The following is a 13,706-nucleotide window of genomic DNA, read 5'->3' on the forward strand; positions in this document are numbered from 1 at the left end:
TATGTCCAGGCAGATCCATGCGTGCAAACCTGAGCTATGCTGTGCTATGCTCAGACAGGAGACAGGTTGCACCAGTGGAGAGAACTTAAACTCTGTCTATGCAGAGATGTCTATCTATTTTTATTTAATTTTTAAAAAAAWTTGCTCCCCTTCACCCTTTCAGAACATCTCAATGCCCAACAATTGCACGAAAGATTGCCTGTATCTCACAAGACTGCACTATGATTGGAAGATGTTTTCTTTGCACTGCTACTAAAGGATTGCACAGCAAATGTAGCAAAGGTAGGAGCAGCAGCACACTTTTCTGAGTCTYACTAAGATACACTCTTCAGTCACAAAATTAATTTATCTTTCTTGCACACACCTTTCTTCATCATGATGAGATTTAATATCTCATCTCTGTACTGAATAATAATATGTCAGCTGACAACTGCTGGAATTCTTACACTGGAAAAATGGCAAATGTATATAAATGACAAAGCAAACAGTATCTAACAAAATTTAATCTTCGGTAGTCAAATACTGGCAATAAGAACACATGTAACTAAAAATATAACCTTTTTTACAGTAATTGACATGATATTGACTCARTAACACAAAAAGCATATATACGCTAAGTAGCCATTATTTTAGGCCTGATTCTATTCCTATTCTAAATTCTGCCTTTAAATACCTCAATATCAAATCTTTGAAGGCTTTTAAACATACTGAGTTGCAAAGAATAGAAGCCATTTTATCTCACATTGCTGTAAATGAASAATATCTTTGGTGAAGCTGGGCCAGAGTGAGGAAACAAGCAGGCAGTACTCTGTGAGGACTGGGTCAGCCAGCCCTATTCCGTCCTGGAGTCTGCAAGCAGGAAACATAACTTAAAGAGGGATTTGGGGAGAGCATCTTGCTCTATGCTGCAAGAGGCTCCCAGGGGAAAGGTGTTCCTGGGACCATGCCATAAACCATTTATGTTCYGTCCTCACTGTGGCCCAGGCCAAGCTGTGTAATCCATTTGGGACCTCTTGTGTTCAACTCTGCATCTCTGCCTTCTACATGAGAGAACAGCAATGAATTACTTCTGTGGTACCCTCCCCTGCTTGCTGGCTGCTGACCATGAACAGGCTGCTGATGTTTGGGCTGGCAGTGACATTGAGAGGCCAGTTGTTTTTCCTGTGTATCTCCTGTTTGTGGCCTCAGGGGCTCTGTCCGAGGCTGTCCCTGCTGTAGGAGGGCTTTAATAGAAAAGGAGAATACCTTCTCCTGTGCTGTGGAGAAACAAAGCCTGATCCCAACTAACACCACTCAGATCTCTCAGGTTTCTTATATTTGAAAACAATACCCCAAGTATCTGTTGTGTATTTAGAGGGGTCGGAGAAGGGAAAGGAAGTTCCCACATGATGGTGTCAGAGTGGCTGTGCAGCCAGGCTGTGGCTGGCACATCTTGGAGCTGTTCCACCAGCCCATCCATGCTCCGGAGCCCATCCCCGCTGCCCTGCACCAGGCACTGCCCAGCTCTGACAAACCCTGCTCTGTGAGAGGCTGTGTAGAGGTAGTGATGGGCATGGGGCTGTACACTGTGGTTGAGGGACATGCAGCTCTGGCTGCTAGGGAACATGAACCAGCTGTGTTTTTCTCCATCTTTGCATGTAGGATTTGAGGGTTGGAGGTTGCTATCACATTGCAGGACTGGCTGCTGTTACAGTGCCTTTTGCATAAAGAGCCACACAGTGACAGAACAGCCCTTCTCAGAATGATGCTGAATGAAAAGTTTTGTCATGTGCAGGTTACAAGTTTTACAGCACAGTGCACGCTCCTGCTGAAAGTGACTGCCACGATACTTTCTGCAGTTGCAATGGTATTGTTGTAGCTGGTTTTAGTTTGGGAAAATGAGTCATAAACAGAATTTATTGTTAGTTGATCTCCACTGTCTGTATTAACAGCAGAAGCCAGAGTGAATTGCAGCTGATTTGTTKGTGGTTTATACTGAGTTCATGAATTAACTACAGGACAAGGTGGACCATTTGCTGTGTTTAAATGTAACCAGGAAAACAGCATAAGGGCATACTATCTGCCTGAAAGGGAACTTATTTAAGTCAGAACTACATAGGAAATTTGAGACTCCAGTAGCAGCACTGAAAGGTCTTTTTGGTCAATAGGTTATCTCATAACTGAATGCTTATTAGGAGTCGTTTCTAAGTCTAAAGGCAAAACTTTTGAGAGGCAAATTAGCAGCAGGGACACACAGAGGAGCAAAAGTACAGTGATTTTTTTGCTTGTTATTTCTTCAAATGGAAAACAGGAATTTTGCTTTGTATTAATGGCTTCATTGTAGTGATTAATGTGTCTGTGCCTTTCCGTGATTATTTTTCACTTAAGAGTGTGGTTACCAGTAACAAATTCAAGAAACAAGTGATGGTATATGTCGTGGGTTTAAACCTGATTTTTCCCRATCCGAGTCACGGCACCAAAAATGTCGTGGTTTGGACTGTGCTGAAAGCCAAAAGCACCGCACCCATGACRTTCTCTCCCTTCCCCCACCGGAGWGGGAGAAGGGAGAGCAAAAGCCCAATTAACACGAAAATTTATGGCTTTCAGATAACATAACATAATTGAGAGAAAGATACGTATGTGCTCCAGAGAATGGTCAGACAGGCTGAATAATTTAAGTTGCAAAATAGATTTATTACTAAAAGCTACTAAGAATACTACCGCACTGGGGAGTGGAACAAAGATAGGGACAAATTTACAAGGAGAAGAAAAATAAAAACAGACATTTTAAGACACCTGTTATCCTTTCCGGGATCCGTCTCTTTCTCAGGTCATCCCTCTCCACCCCTATGTCTTCCCGCACACACAGGGGACAGGAATGAAAGTCTAACATAGATCAAACCACTCATTACAGTTGCCGTCCAGCATCATAGGAGAAGTGTTCTTACGGCTCCWAGCTGTGGAAGTTCTTTTCCCAAGAAATAGTCAGTGTATAACTGCTGATGGCATGGGATTCTTTTCTTTACCTCGTTGGAGAAAGGAAAGAGTGTTCTTCAAGGCCAAACTGCGTTGTTTTGGTGGCATAAGACCACTATCACAAATCTCCTGGCAGAACACAGCTTCTTCTAAGCATCYACCTACCCCAGATGTAGGGTGGGGGCATCTCCTCCTCCCTGCAGAACACATTTTCTTCTCAGCATCAACTCGCTTCAAACGTCATGGGGGAGCCAAGCCTCTTCCCCCATTTTGGTTCCTGATCAGTTCAGTCCAGTCCTCAAAGGCCAGTTTTTTTTTTTTTCCTCAGAGCAAGGTCGCTCTCCTTTTCTATACAGGTCTCTCATTGACGAAATAGTCCTTTCGAGAACAACCTATTTTCTCCATGTCTGAGCACCACAGCACAGCACAGCAACCCATCCAATCTTCTCCTTACTGTGATCTTGGGTCTCCATTTTTCTTCTTACATCTCCTCACCCTCCTGCTCTRTTTTTCCCCAGTGCATGATACTAAAACTACATRCTAACAACCTAAAACTACATGGCAGCCGCCCCTATCTTGTTTTGAATTCTTCTTAAGTACAAGACAATACATCATCACAGAGGTGTAACYARCCTGTGCAATTGGCCCAGGCCTGATGGGCAGCCTGTCCATCAACCTCAGAGCCACAATGGATTGGCTCTAAAACACAGGGGGCAGGGCTCCTTTTGCTGGAGAAGAATTTCCTCACAGGAGCCATCTTTGTGGTTTCTTGGTCCCATCCCCCCACCACCAAAAATCGGACCAAGTAAAACCATGACAGTATATCAGCTGACTCACAAAGCACTAAGAAATTTTCTTCAATTGTCACCCGTGCTCTTATAATAGCCCTTTCTGCCTAGCATGTGTTTCTGTCCTTGCCCATGAGAACAGAGTTAACTTTCAGGATATATTGCAAGTTCTACATTTGAACTTGTTTCTGTGGCAGAAGACATTCATAAGTTCCTCTTTTATTTTATTGATTTGCTTTTTTTTTTTTTTCTGTGTGGGACTTTTAGGATCGTGTAGGATTTCCCTGGCAGCATTTCATGGTTCAGGCTTTCAAGACTGATGATGTGACTTCTAGGAACCATCACACTGCAGTACAGTAAGGTTTGGTGCGTTCTGGTTGAAACCTGGTGTTTGAATAGTTGCTGAAGTCTTTGTGAATTTCCTAAGTTAAAGAACAAATGATAGAGGGACAACATGTTCTAGTAGTTGGTTTGTTGAGTGACCTTTTGCATCTTCGGAATACAAAAGTAAGTGAATAATATTTCAAAAGAAAAACAAAGATGCATCTAAATTGTTTTTCAATTTCACATTAAGCCATTATTTAAAAAGAAATAAACTGGAGGCGCTGTGATAGAAATTAATGGAAATGAGGCTGTACTTTCCTGGAAAGTTACCTAAAAAGCAGTGTATTTTTTTTGCTTTTGTTCTTTCAAAGATCTGTGCATGAGCTTTGCTTTCTGCCACTGAAGCTCAGGCTATGTACATAAATCTTCATGAAAGGACTTAACAAATATAAAGATTCTCCAAACACAACTACTTGTGATATCATTTTAAATTACCAAATTTTCCTGGAACCAAGAAACTGTACATACCAGTAAATGAAAACAATTCAAGTATTTATTTTTTGCTAGAAAAAATAATGTCAGTTATGTAAACTGGATTGAAACTTGACTTAGGAAAGTATGGCTTAGATCTGTGTGTGGTCCTTTTTCCCTCCTTCCCTCCTTCTCCCCTTGCCTCCCCTAGCCTCCCCTTTCCACCGAACTAAATAACATACGGGTAGTTGTCAAATATTTTATGACACAAACCCTAATTCTTGATTATGTACTCAGTTGCTTAAAGAAAAAAAAAAACRAACCTGCCAGAAACTGCACCTTCCACAATGTGCAATTTATGATGCTATCTAATTTTTGAAAACAATGAATTGGTCAGAGTAGAAAACAGTTGCTATTTCTTAGTTTTTTTATGCATTGAAGGTGTTAACAAACTGGAGAATCAAATTTTACAAGGGAAGCAAATTTTACAGTTCATTAAGCATTTCTCCTTTTTTCCTTAGAAATGGGATATCTTCATTTAAGCTACAATGCAAAGAAGAACAAGAGTATTTGCATGCTCAATCTGTAACTAAACAGCAAGCTTGTCAATTATATTCCAGGCATGACTGATACCACAGTCAGGAAGCATGCCCCACCAGTTGCTTGCCATCAAAGTCTTTGATTTTGCAAAGAAAGTAAATAACAAGAATTGTTACGAGGAACAATGGGTGAGATTCACTTGAGCTGGTTTGGGAAAAGCTAAATCACGGTTTTCCAGCCAACCATTTGCAKGTGTTTCCAAGGCTTTACTTGGCGATATGTGGAGTGTTTCCAYTGTCAATGGAAAGCAGCTGCCAGCCAGATCTCCAGCCTTTTGGGCCTAGACAAGTCTGACATGATCTCAACTCTAAGACTAGTGAAATAACTCATGAATTTGAGCGACTAGTGTTTGGACCTCCTAAGTACTAAAATATTGGGAGCAATTTTTTTGCTGGAGATTATGCATTATGTAATATTATACATGACAACTTATACCAATTTATATCCTGAACAAAAATATAGCTATCATACATATTACTATTATTTCCATTAGCACATTTTTGAAAGTAGTATTTGTTTTGTTTTTTTTTTTTTTACTATGACCTTGGTCTCCCTCCCACACGTGATCACACAGTTGTTTGCAGGACTGCTGCTGGCTGACTTCAGAGTAAGTAATTGCAGTACTATTTGGGTGGGGAGGGAAGGAGGACCACACACAGAKCTAAGCCATCRTTTGACAAGACAGATTTCAAATCAGTTTACATTWCTGACTTCATTTTTTCCAGCAAAAAATAAAATACTTGGATTGTTTGGATTGACTGATATGTAGCATTTCTTTGTTGTAGGGAAGCTTTGTAACCTGTAATGACATCACAGCCTCCATGTAAACAGGAAGGTTGAATCTCTCTTTGTACAATATTTGTATCTTGGCTTTTGTTATCATTAAGTGTCCCTTAGTCTGAACTAATGTACCCTCACAAGAACTTTAGAGTGCACAAAGGCTGTAAATGTCATTGCACAAGGCACACTGGACTGTAAAGAAAGGGGCTCTGGCACATGGGCTGGATTAAAGCTCCCTGTAAGCAGTGGGTGCAGCAGAGTAAGTTGGTGTGGTTGGCACTGCTGAGTGCAGAGCACCTGCAGGGAACAGGCAGACAACTGAGCAGCTCTGTATTCCCCAAAGGAGGATAGGGGTGCTCAGCCCACACCTGTTGCACCTGTAAACTCACACTTACTTTGCAGATACAGGAGGYGTGGATTTCCCTGCCTTCTCCCTCAGCTTGTGGTGCTTCACTTCTTTCATGTCTTGGAGACAACATGTTGGAGATTACAACACTGGGGTGGACGGGCTGTGAACACAGCCACTGTGTCATTTCTGATGAGAGTGGGCTGTATGGAGAGAGGAATGCAAGTTTTAAAGGTCAAGGAAGAAGAGAAAATTGTCCAAAGGAGAAAAAAAAAAAAAGCAGCTGTGTGTGTTGGCAGTAAGAGGTGTGGCTGGTGAGACAGACAACTGTATTTTGGAAAACGTGTGTTTCCAAAATCTTCCTGCCAGGGTCCACCTTAGAAAATCTGTGAAGGATTGGCTGACACATCAACAAAGATCAAATAGTGTCTGCTGGAGTGTTGGCAAAGAGCATGTTTGTTGTGATGAGACATTAGCATCACAAGTATTGAGCTGGTCAGTTACCAATGAGCATCTTCAGGCACAGGAAAATGCACAATTAGCACATATTATTCAGTGTTTTCTTTTGCTTGATAACATCTCTCCTGTTCAAGTTCAGCTGGAAGCCAGCTGTTCTTCCATAAGCTAGTTTGAAGATATTTTATTCTGAGAGTCATATAGTTAAATATGGCAATAGTTAGGTATGGCCCTATATCCTCTCCACATGGCTGGCACCATTTGCTCAGAGCAGTACCTTGTACTGGCTGAAGATACAGAAAAAGACCAGTGACATCTTAGGACTCTCCAGGTGATGAACCTTGCAGTCAAGGGGTCATTCACTCTCTGCTCTTCAGAGCCTTCTCAAGAGGATTTAGTTAATTTTTTAAGCCACTATGGATATTTGCCATCTTAAATTGGGCTACAAGATTCAGTTGCTGAAATAGCCTTGCCCTCCTTCAAAACAATACGTTTTAAAATGAGAAAACACCATGATGATCTTCTGCCCTAAAAGAGAAGAGATTTCTCCATAACACTCCATCCTTAAACACAAGTATCAATTATTCACTTGCTAATGTCTGCATCTAACAACCCATTCAGCATTCCACACATTGAGAAGGTAGGAAGAGATCTTTATTTTGGATTAGAGGAATTAAAAGTTTGCATGTGTTGTGCAAGTGAAAAGGAGGCACAGRTGTGTGGTCTGAAGATGATAAAGTAGCTTAAAACAAGATTTTAAAAAGAGATAACAGTGTTTAGTTACAGCGACAGAGGTGTTGAACTATTTTTTTTTGTCGTTTTAGCTTTACAGACAATAAATGGAACTATTTTCTAGTAAAAATTACATTTGGGTTTTTCTTTTTTTTTAAGAATTAATAGTAAAGAAGCATATAAAAATTAAACCACATCGACTTCCCAGATGTTTTACATTTGGAACACAGGTAACAACATCAGCTAGCCCAACATTGCTAACGGTACAGGACTGAAAGCAAACAATAGRTAGTCTGCTTTCTCCTGCGCCAGGCTATGTCTCTGCTTCAAAGCTGCTTCCGTGAGTCACACAGATATTTGCAAGGTTCACCTTCAGGCTGATTAGTTTATTCCTTGAAATTCCCCAAAGAACTGMTGGGAAGAAAGCCTGCAAAAGCCAGGATGAGACACATAACCAACCTCCTGCCTGAGATATACCCAGCTCTCCCACCTCGGTCGTGACCTGCCTGACTTTTAGGGCGTTGCTTGACCTGTAAAGAGAATATTTACAGTGTCACTGCTGACGAGGAGTAATAAAGAGGAGTATCATCTCCATGAAAAAGGGGCTCTTTGCCCTTCACGTTAAAGCAGACTATACAGAACATGGTGAAATACTTCTCTCTCGAACCGTCGTGGATAATCGATTAGGACTCACTGCAGGGTATCGAATTAAATGCATTTCTTTTCTGTGGTGSCCACGTGGCACGTTCACCAGCAGCTAATACTTTGAAAACGCTACTGGTGAGGGATGCCCCGTCCTTGGTAGTGTTCAGGACCAGGTTGGATGGAGCMCTGGGCAACCTSCTCTAGCGGGAGGTGTGCCTCCCCATGGCAGGGGGTTTGGAACGAGATGTTCTATAAGGTCCCTTGCAACCCAAGCCGTTCAGTGATTCTACGGTGTGGGGAGAAACCCGCGTGCTGCTGAGCGCCGTGAGCGCGGTCCCGCAGCGGGGACAGGAGCGGGGACAGGAGCGGGCAGCCCTGGAGCGCAGGCGGGCGCKGGCAGCCGGAGGGGCCGCGGGGAGGGCAGAGGCGGGGCCGGCGGCAGCGGCCGGGGCACTGCGGAGCCGGCGCGGCGCTCACCGGGCGGGGACTGCACCTTCCCCGCCGCAGCGCGGCACCGCCCCCGGCCCCCGCCACACCTCCCGTCCCACCGCCCGTCCCCCCGCCACACCTCCCGTCCCCCCGGCCGTCCCCCCGCTCCCCGGCGGCGCGGCACCCGCTGCCCCGCCGAGCGGCTCTGCCTGCGCCGCCCCGCCATGGAGCAGGGGCCGGCGGGKGGGTCCGGGGCCGCTGCTGCCGCCGCCGGCACCGGGGGTCTGCTGCTGTCCCTGAGCGAGACCGAGCAGCAGCGCTACTCCGAGCTCTTCTCGCGGTGCTGCCCGCCCCCCGAAGCGGCCGCCGGGGGCAGTAGCGTGGGCGAGCTGTTCCGGGCCTCCCAGCTGCCCCCGGACACGCTGCACCAGGTGGGTCCGGGCTGTCCGGCTCCAGCTCCCCYCGGAGCTGCGGGGTGCGAGCGGTTTGGGGGGATGCGGGACGGGACCTGATCTCGCAACCCTTGGGGAGAAGGGCTGGCGCTGCCTCCCCGGGAAGTTGGGGGCTGCGGGCGGGCCGGTGCCCCTGCGCTGTCCCCGGGGCCGGGACGAGGCACAGCCCTGTCCGCGGCAGAACGGAGCGGAGCGGGGCCGGTCCCGCCCGGCAGCGGCGGTGCCCGCTTGCCTCCTCCCGACAGGCGCTGGCAGTGAACTCCTCGGGGTTCTGCCCCCGGTGCGGGTCCGTGAGGAGCCGCCCGTGCCCTCTGTGCCGCCCTGTGCCGGGCTGCGCACCCCGCGGGCTCTGGGCGGGCTGTCCCKGTCACCTCGGTAGTGCCGTCGCCTTTCTCAAAAGGGCCCCCAAAGTCATAAAGGCAGTTGTGTGAAAGGACGTGCCATGTGGTAAATTCCTGGTTCACCACGGAGGGTTTTTTCCTAAATGTTGTTTCAGTGGGCAAAAATTTGCAGGTAAGATGATGTGGCGGGATTTTCTGTCAGTTCTTGAGTTCTTGAGTGYGAATATATCGAGGTGCGAAGTGCGAGGGTCTCACCCGTCAGAGCAGCGGAGCCCCAGAAGTGATCCCCAACAGGGGCTGTGAGGCGGAGCCCTCCTGCTTTTGGAGGAAAAGCTTCTCCGGGGTGGGAGAAGGCTTGTGCCAGCCAGTTTCCAGGAACAGGGAGGAACCGGACTTGTGGTCTTCTCCACCTGCGGATTAGTAATTTAACTAACACTTCCCTAATACTTCCTGAACGGAGATAGGATATTCCTGATTGTTTATTTATTTATTAATTTAACTTTTGTTTTCAAGAATTTTGTTCTTCAATAGCTCATCCGGCAGAAAAAAGTTACATGTAAATGGAGCTCATGTACCTGGGCACTGCCTGAGGGTACTGAACTCTACTGCTATCCTGAGAGCAGGCAGATCATCTCTTAATCGGTTATATAAGTTCGTATTGTACAGGGGATTCTGAATGAGAATTGTGGTTTTAAAGGATATTTTTCTTCCTAGTTATGCTCTTTGCCAAATCAGTAAAACAAAAATCTTACCAAGCATTGTATTACTACCTCACATTGAGCCAGCCACACTGTGACCTTGGTCTTGCAGATGAATCGAGTGGTGCAAGTAGAGATTTCACRTAGATACAGCACCAAGAGTGGTGTTCTTCCTCTTTCCTCTTTTGGCAAAGAGGAGGAACAGGACATTTAATTTCAAATAAGAAGGCTTATCCAAATAGTCACCTAATTTTTCAAAGAAACCTGGAAAAAACCTCTGATTTTAGCTATGTAGTATCTTACCTATCATTTAAGTGAAATTTATGATCATGCTATTTTCATAGTTTTTTTTCAGGGTCATTTTGGTAGTAATGTGTGATTTAAGCCTGGAAATGGTGAGGTATTGATTTTGGTTTTGTTTTTGGATTAATTTGTTGGTTGGTTTTAATATTCTGGTTTTTTTTTTTTTTTTTTTTTTTTTTTTACTATTTAAGATTATTTCCAGGTATATTTATGCTGTAAGGAGAACATTACTGGCAAACAAGCCTGTAATTGGGTTCAGGAATATTCAGATAATAAGGCCTGTGGGATCTGGGTCTGTTTSTTTTCTTCCTTCCTGCCTTCCCACCCCCTCTTGTTTATAGGGCACTATTCACAGTGGCATTCTGCTCTACTGCTCCTGTCCTCAGAACCCACTGCTGTCAGGTATTCTTGTATTTACTGGGACTTAAGGAAAAAATGTATTAATGTAATGAGTAAAAAGTAATGTGCAAGTGGGGATGTTTTGATAGGGAAAATCCCACAATGATGTTTGAGATATTTTTCTGATGTTTTGTCTTATTAAATTCCAAAAATGCTATTTAATATTTTCACTTTAAAAAAATCCTACCATTCTAACAGTTATGAGAGCAAGGCACAGAGGTTCATGGTATACATTTTGTGCTAGTATAAGGAACACGTATTTTAGGCCAAAACGGCTCGTTTGGGTCAAGATAACATGCTTTCTTTGAAATAATTATTGACTATGAACGTTTTTTKGGTTTTTAAATGCATTTCAAAATCCCCATCTGTCACTATTAGTGCTTCGTCAACAGGCAGCATCCCTACTGACCAACTGAGAAATGGTCATGCTGAGTTTATTCATGTCAGAAATGGGGAGATTTGRTTTGGAAACCAATTTTGGATTTCTATTAAGCAGAGCCTGCACAGTCCAGAAGCTACTTAGCACCATTCTCTGGCCCTTGCATGGGCTATAGCAAGAGAGTGTTATGGATGGTTTTGTAAGCAATGTGCAATTTACAGCTTTTCATTCTCAAGGCATTCATTGAGCAGTGATTTTACAAAACAGGATGCTTCCACAACTGACATTTAGTGTCATGACAGTCTCAAACCTGTGCTGTTGTCTTCAGTTGTACTTGTGTTATCAGTGGGATAAATCTTTGAGAAAAAAGGAGCTTTTCCTTACACGTTCTTTGACTGAGATTTATTGCTCATCAGGATGATGCCCACAAGCATCACAGGAAATCTCAAATCTCCTTCCGTTCCCTTACCTGTAATGGCAGGGTTGCACTATAGACAGAAATCAGTGGGTGCATCCTAAATGGAGTCAGTGCTGTTGAATATGTCAGTTCCAGTGGGAAAAGCAGTGATGTGGGCCTCAAACAGCAAACAGGCAATGGTTTGGTTTGCTTCAAAGCAAAGGTTAGTTGGCTTAATTCAAGAAGTTATGCGGATGGAAGAGGCTAGGTAACAGAGAGCAGGTAGGAAATGTGAGAGCATGTGCCAGAAGAGGAAATGCTGGAATAAATGGAAAAAATCCAAGAGCAGCCGGGTCAGTCGGAGCAGATGGCGTGCACCCGAGAGTCCTGGGTCTTGCTAAGAATGGAGTGATTGAACACAGATTCATTACACCCAGGCTCATTAAAGCCAGCAATTCCGCCGGGCAGTAGGGTACAGCCGAGGTTGTACTGATTTCACTTTACATACAGTTAGGATCGAACAATGAACTCAGCAAGAGTTATTTCAGCTCTGGAAAAAAGGTTGAAGTTAGCACTAAAATTAAAAATGTCAGACACTTCACAGGACAGAGAAGGGCATGACAGGGACAGAATAGCATGGGTTTTGTGAACTGTATAATCATACCTCCCCTGTGTACTGAAAGTCTTTGGCTAGACATATTGTGTGGTTAAAGACAGAACCATTAAGATTGTATTTAGACTTGCACAAAACCTGTGGCAGATCTTTTACCAGGGGCTTTTAAAGCAATTCTGCAAAATGTCTGTAATTATTTGCCTGTAAGATCTGTGCTGGGGTTGTTTTTATTTTTATTTCKTACAGTATTTATATTGAAGGAGAAGGAGCAGACTAGTCATGCACCATGCACTTATGTAGACTGTCAGAAGAAATTCAACCGCATCAGCTGGATTTATGCATATGTATATATATATATATGTGTGTGTATATGTWTATAKTTCCATGTTGGTGAAGTTGCAAATGGTGTTCTCTATGTTTCGGCTCTTGATAAAAGGGAAAAGAACCAAATTTGTGCAAAGGAAGAATAAACTTTGAAAAAGGTAAATGTTTTGGGCTCACTAGGGCCCCATAAATATAACTGAAGTGAAGGTGGTCCCGCAGCATGCTTTGTTACACAGATCAGTATCAGTAACCCTTCTAACAAGGGAATATGTCAGGCAAAGGTGTGGGAGGAAGGGAGGAAGGCAGGARGCACCRYTGTTGGCCATCAGTGGGTGACAGAAACAGGTTTGTGGGCAGGCTCCCTGGGGTTTTGGGCCTTTTCCTTGGCAGATCTGTTGGATTTTGCTCCCCAAGTGCATTGGGATGTCAGTAGCCCACACTGATGGCTGTGCCAGGTGCTGACAATGGCTGCTTTGCTTTGTCTCATTTGGGGCATTTGATTTGTGACCCTGTTTTGAAGCTGGCCACTAGCAAGTGCATACAGCCTCTGCTGCCTGAGTCTGGGACCCCARGTGTGTTTTTTGTGGATGCCAACTGCCAATGGGCTGATGTCTGCAGGGATTTTAGATAAAATAGTGCTTTACAGAGTCATTGCCCTCTGATTAGCAAAGGTGAAGTACCTTGTGCTAGTTTTGATGTATCTTGACATTACTGTTGTCTCTGAATATCTTGTCTTAAGAAATTAACAAGCAGAATTGGACTCAAGATTTACACTGAAATGCTTATTTCTTTTCCTTAGTTTCTGACTTACTTGATCAATTTTCACTTGGTTGTCTGACAGTATCTTTAATTCTCACTTTTATAAACCTTAATCTTATTTGTGGGTTTGGCACTATCAGCACAGAGATCCAGTTTTCTTAAGAAAACGCATTCTTTCCTCTGCAAACGAACACAGTGTGTTATTTTGAGCCCCAAGGATGACAAGTACTAATTGTGTGATGCTGGAGCTGTACAGGCACTGCATTTTTTAGCTGGGACTCTCCTTCCARCTCTGTGTGAATAGGGAACACAGACAAACGTTCGTGCTTTTCTTCCGCAGCCTTCGTGAGTTAACTTGTGTTTATTGTGCCTTGTCTCTATAGTTACAACTCTACAGTTTAACTGTATTATGTGTTCAAAAAGCAGAAGTGTGAATAGACTAAAAAAAAAAAAAGAATGTTATGTTGGTATTTCTTTGGAAAAATGCCAGTAAGGATTGGCTTTCTGTAATTTAT

At 43.9% G+C, this 13,706-nt stretch overlaps 1 protein-coding gene across 3 annotated transcripts in view; it reads left to right on the forward strand.

The window, feature by feature from the left end:
* The first annotated feature begins 8,690 nt into the window (after nucleotides 1-8,690).
* Nucleotides 8,691-13,706, forward strand: part of REPS2 (RALBP1 associated Eps domain containing 2) — an 89,882-nt gene continuing 84,866 nt past the window's right edge. For all 3 annotated transcript variants that reach the window (XM_057375116.1, XM_057375117.1, XM_057375118.1), the window contains exon 1: nucleotides 8,691-8,957. In XM_057375116.1, the coding sequence (XP_057231099.1) occupies nucleotides 8,751-8,957 (207 nt within the window). In that variant the 5' untranslated portion in view covers nucleotides 8,691-8,750. The remainder of the gene's footprint in view (nucleotides 8,958-13,706) is intronic.

This window comes from Malurus melanocephalus, unplaced genomic scaffold, assembly GCF_030028575.1.
Source record: "Malurus melanocephalus ecotype Western Australia unplaced genomic scaffold, MMel_1.1 scaffold_239, whole genome shotgun sequence".
NCBI classification, from domain to species: Eukaryota; Metazoa; Chordata; class Aves; order Passeriformes; family Maluridae; genus Malurus; species Malurus melanocephalus.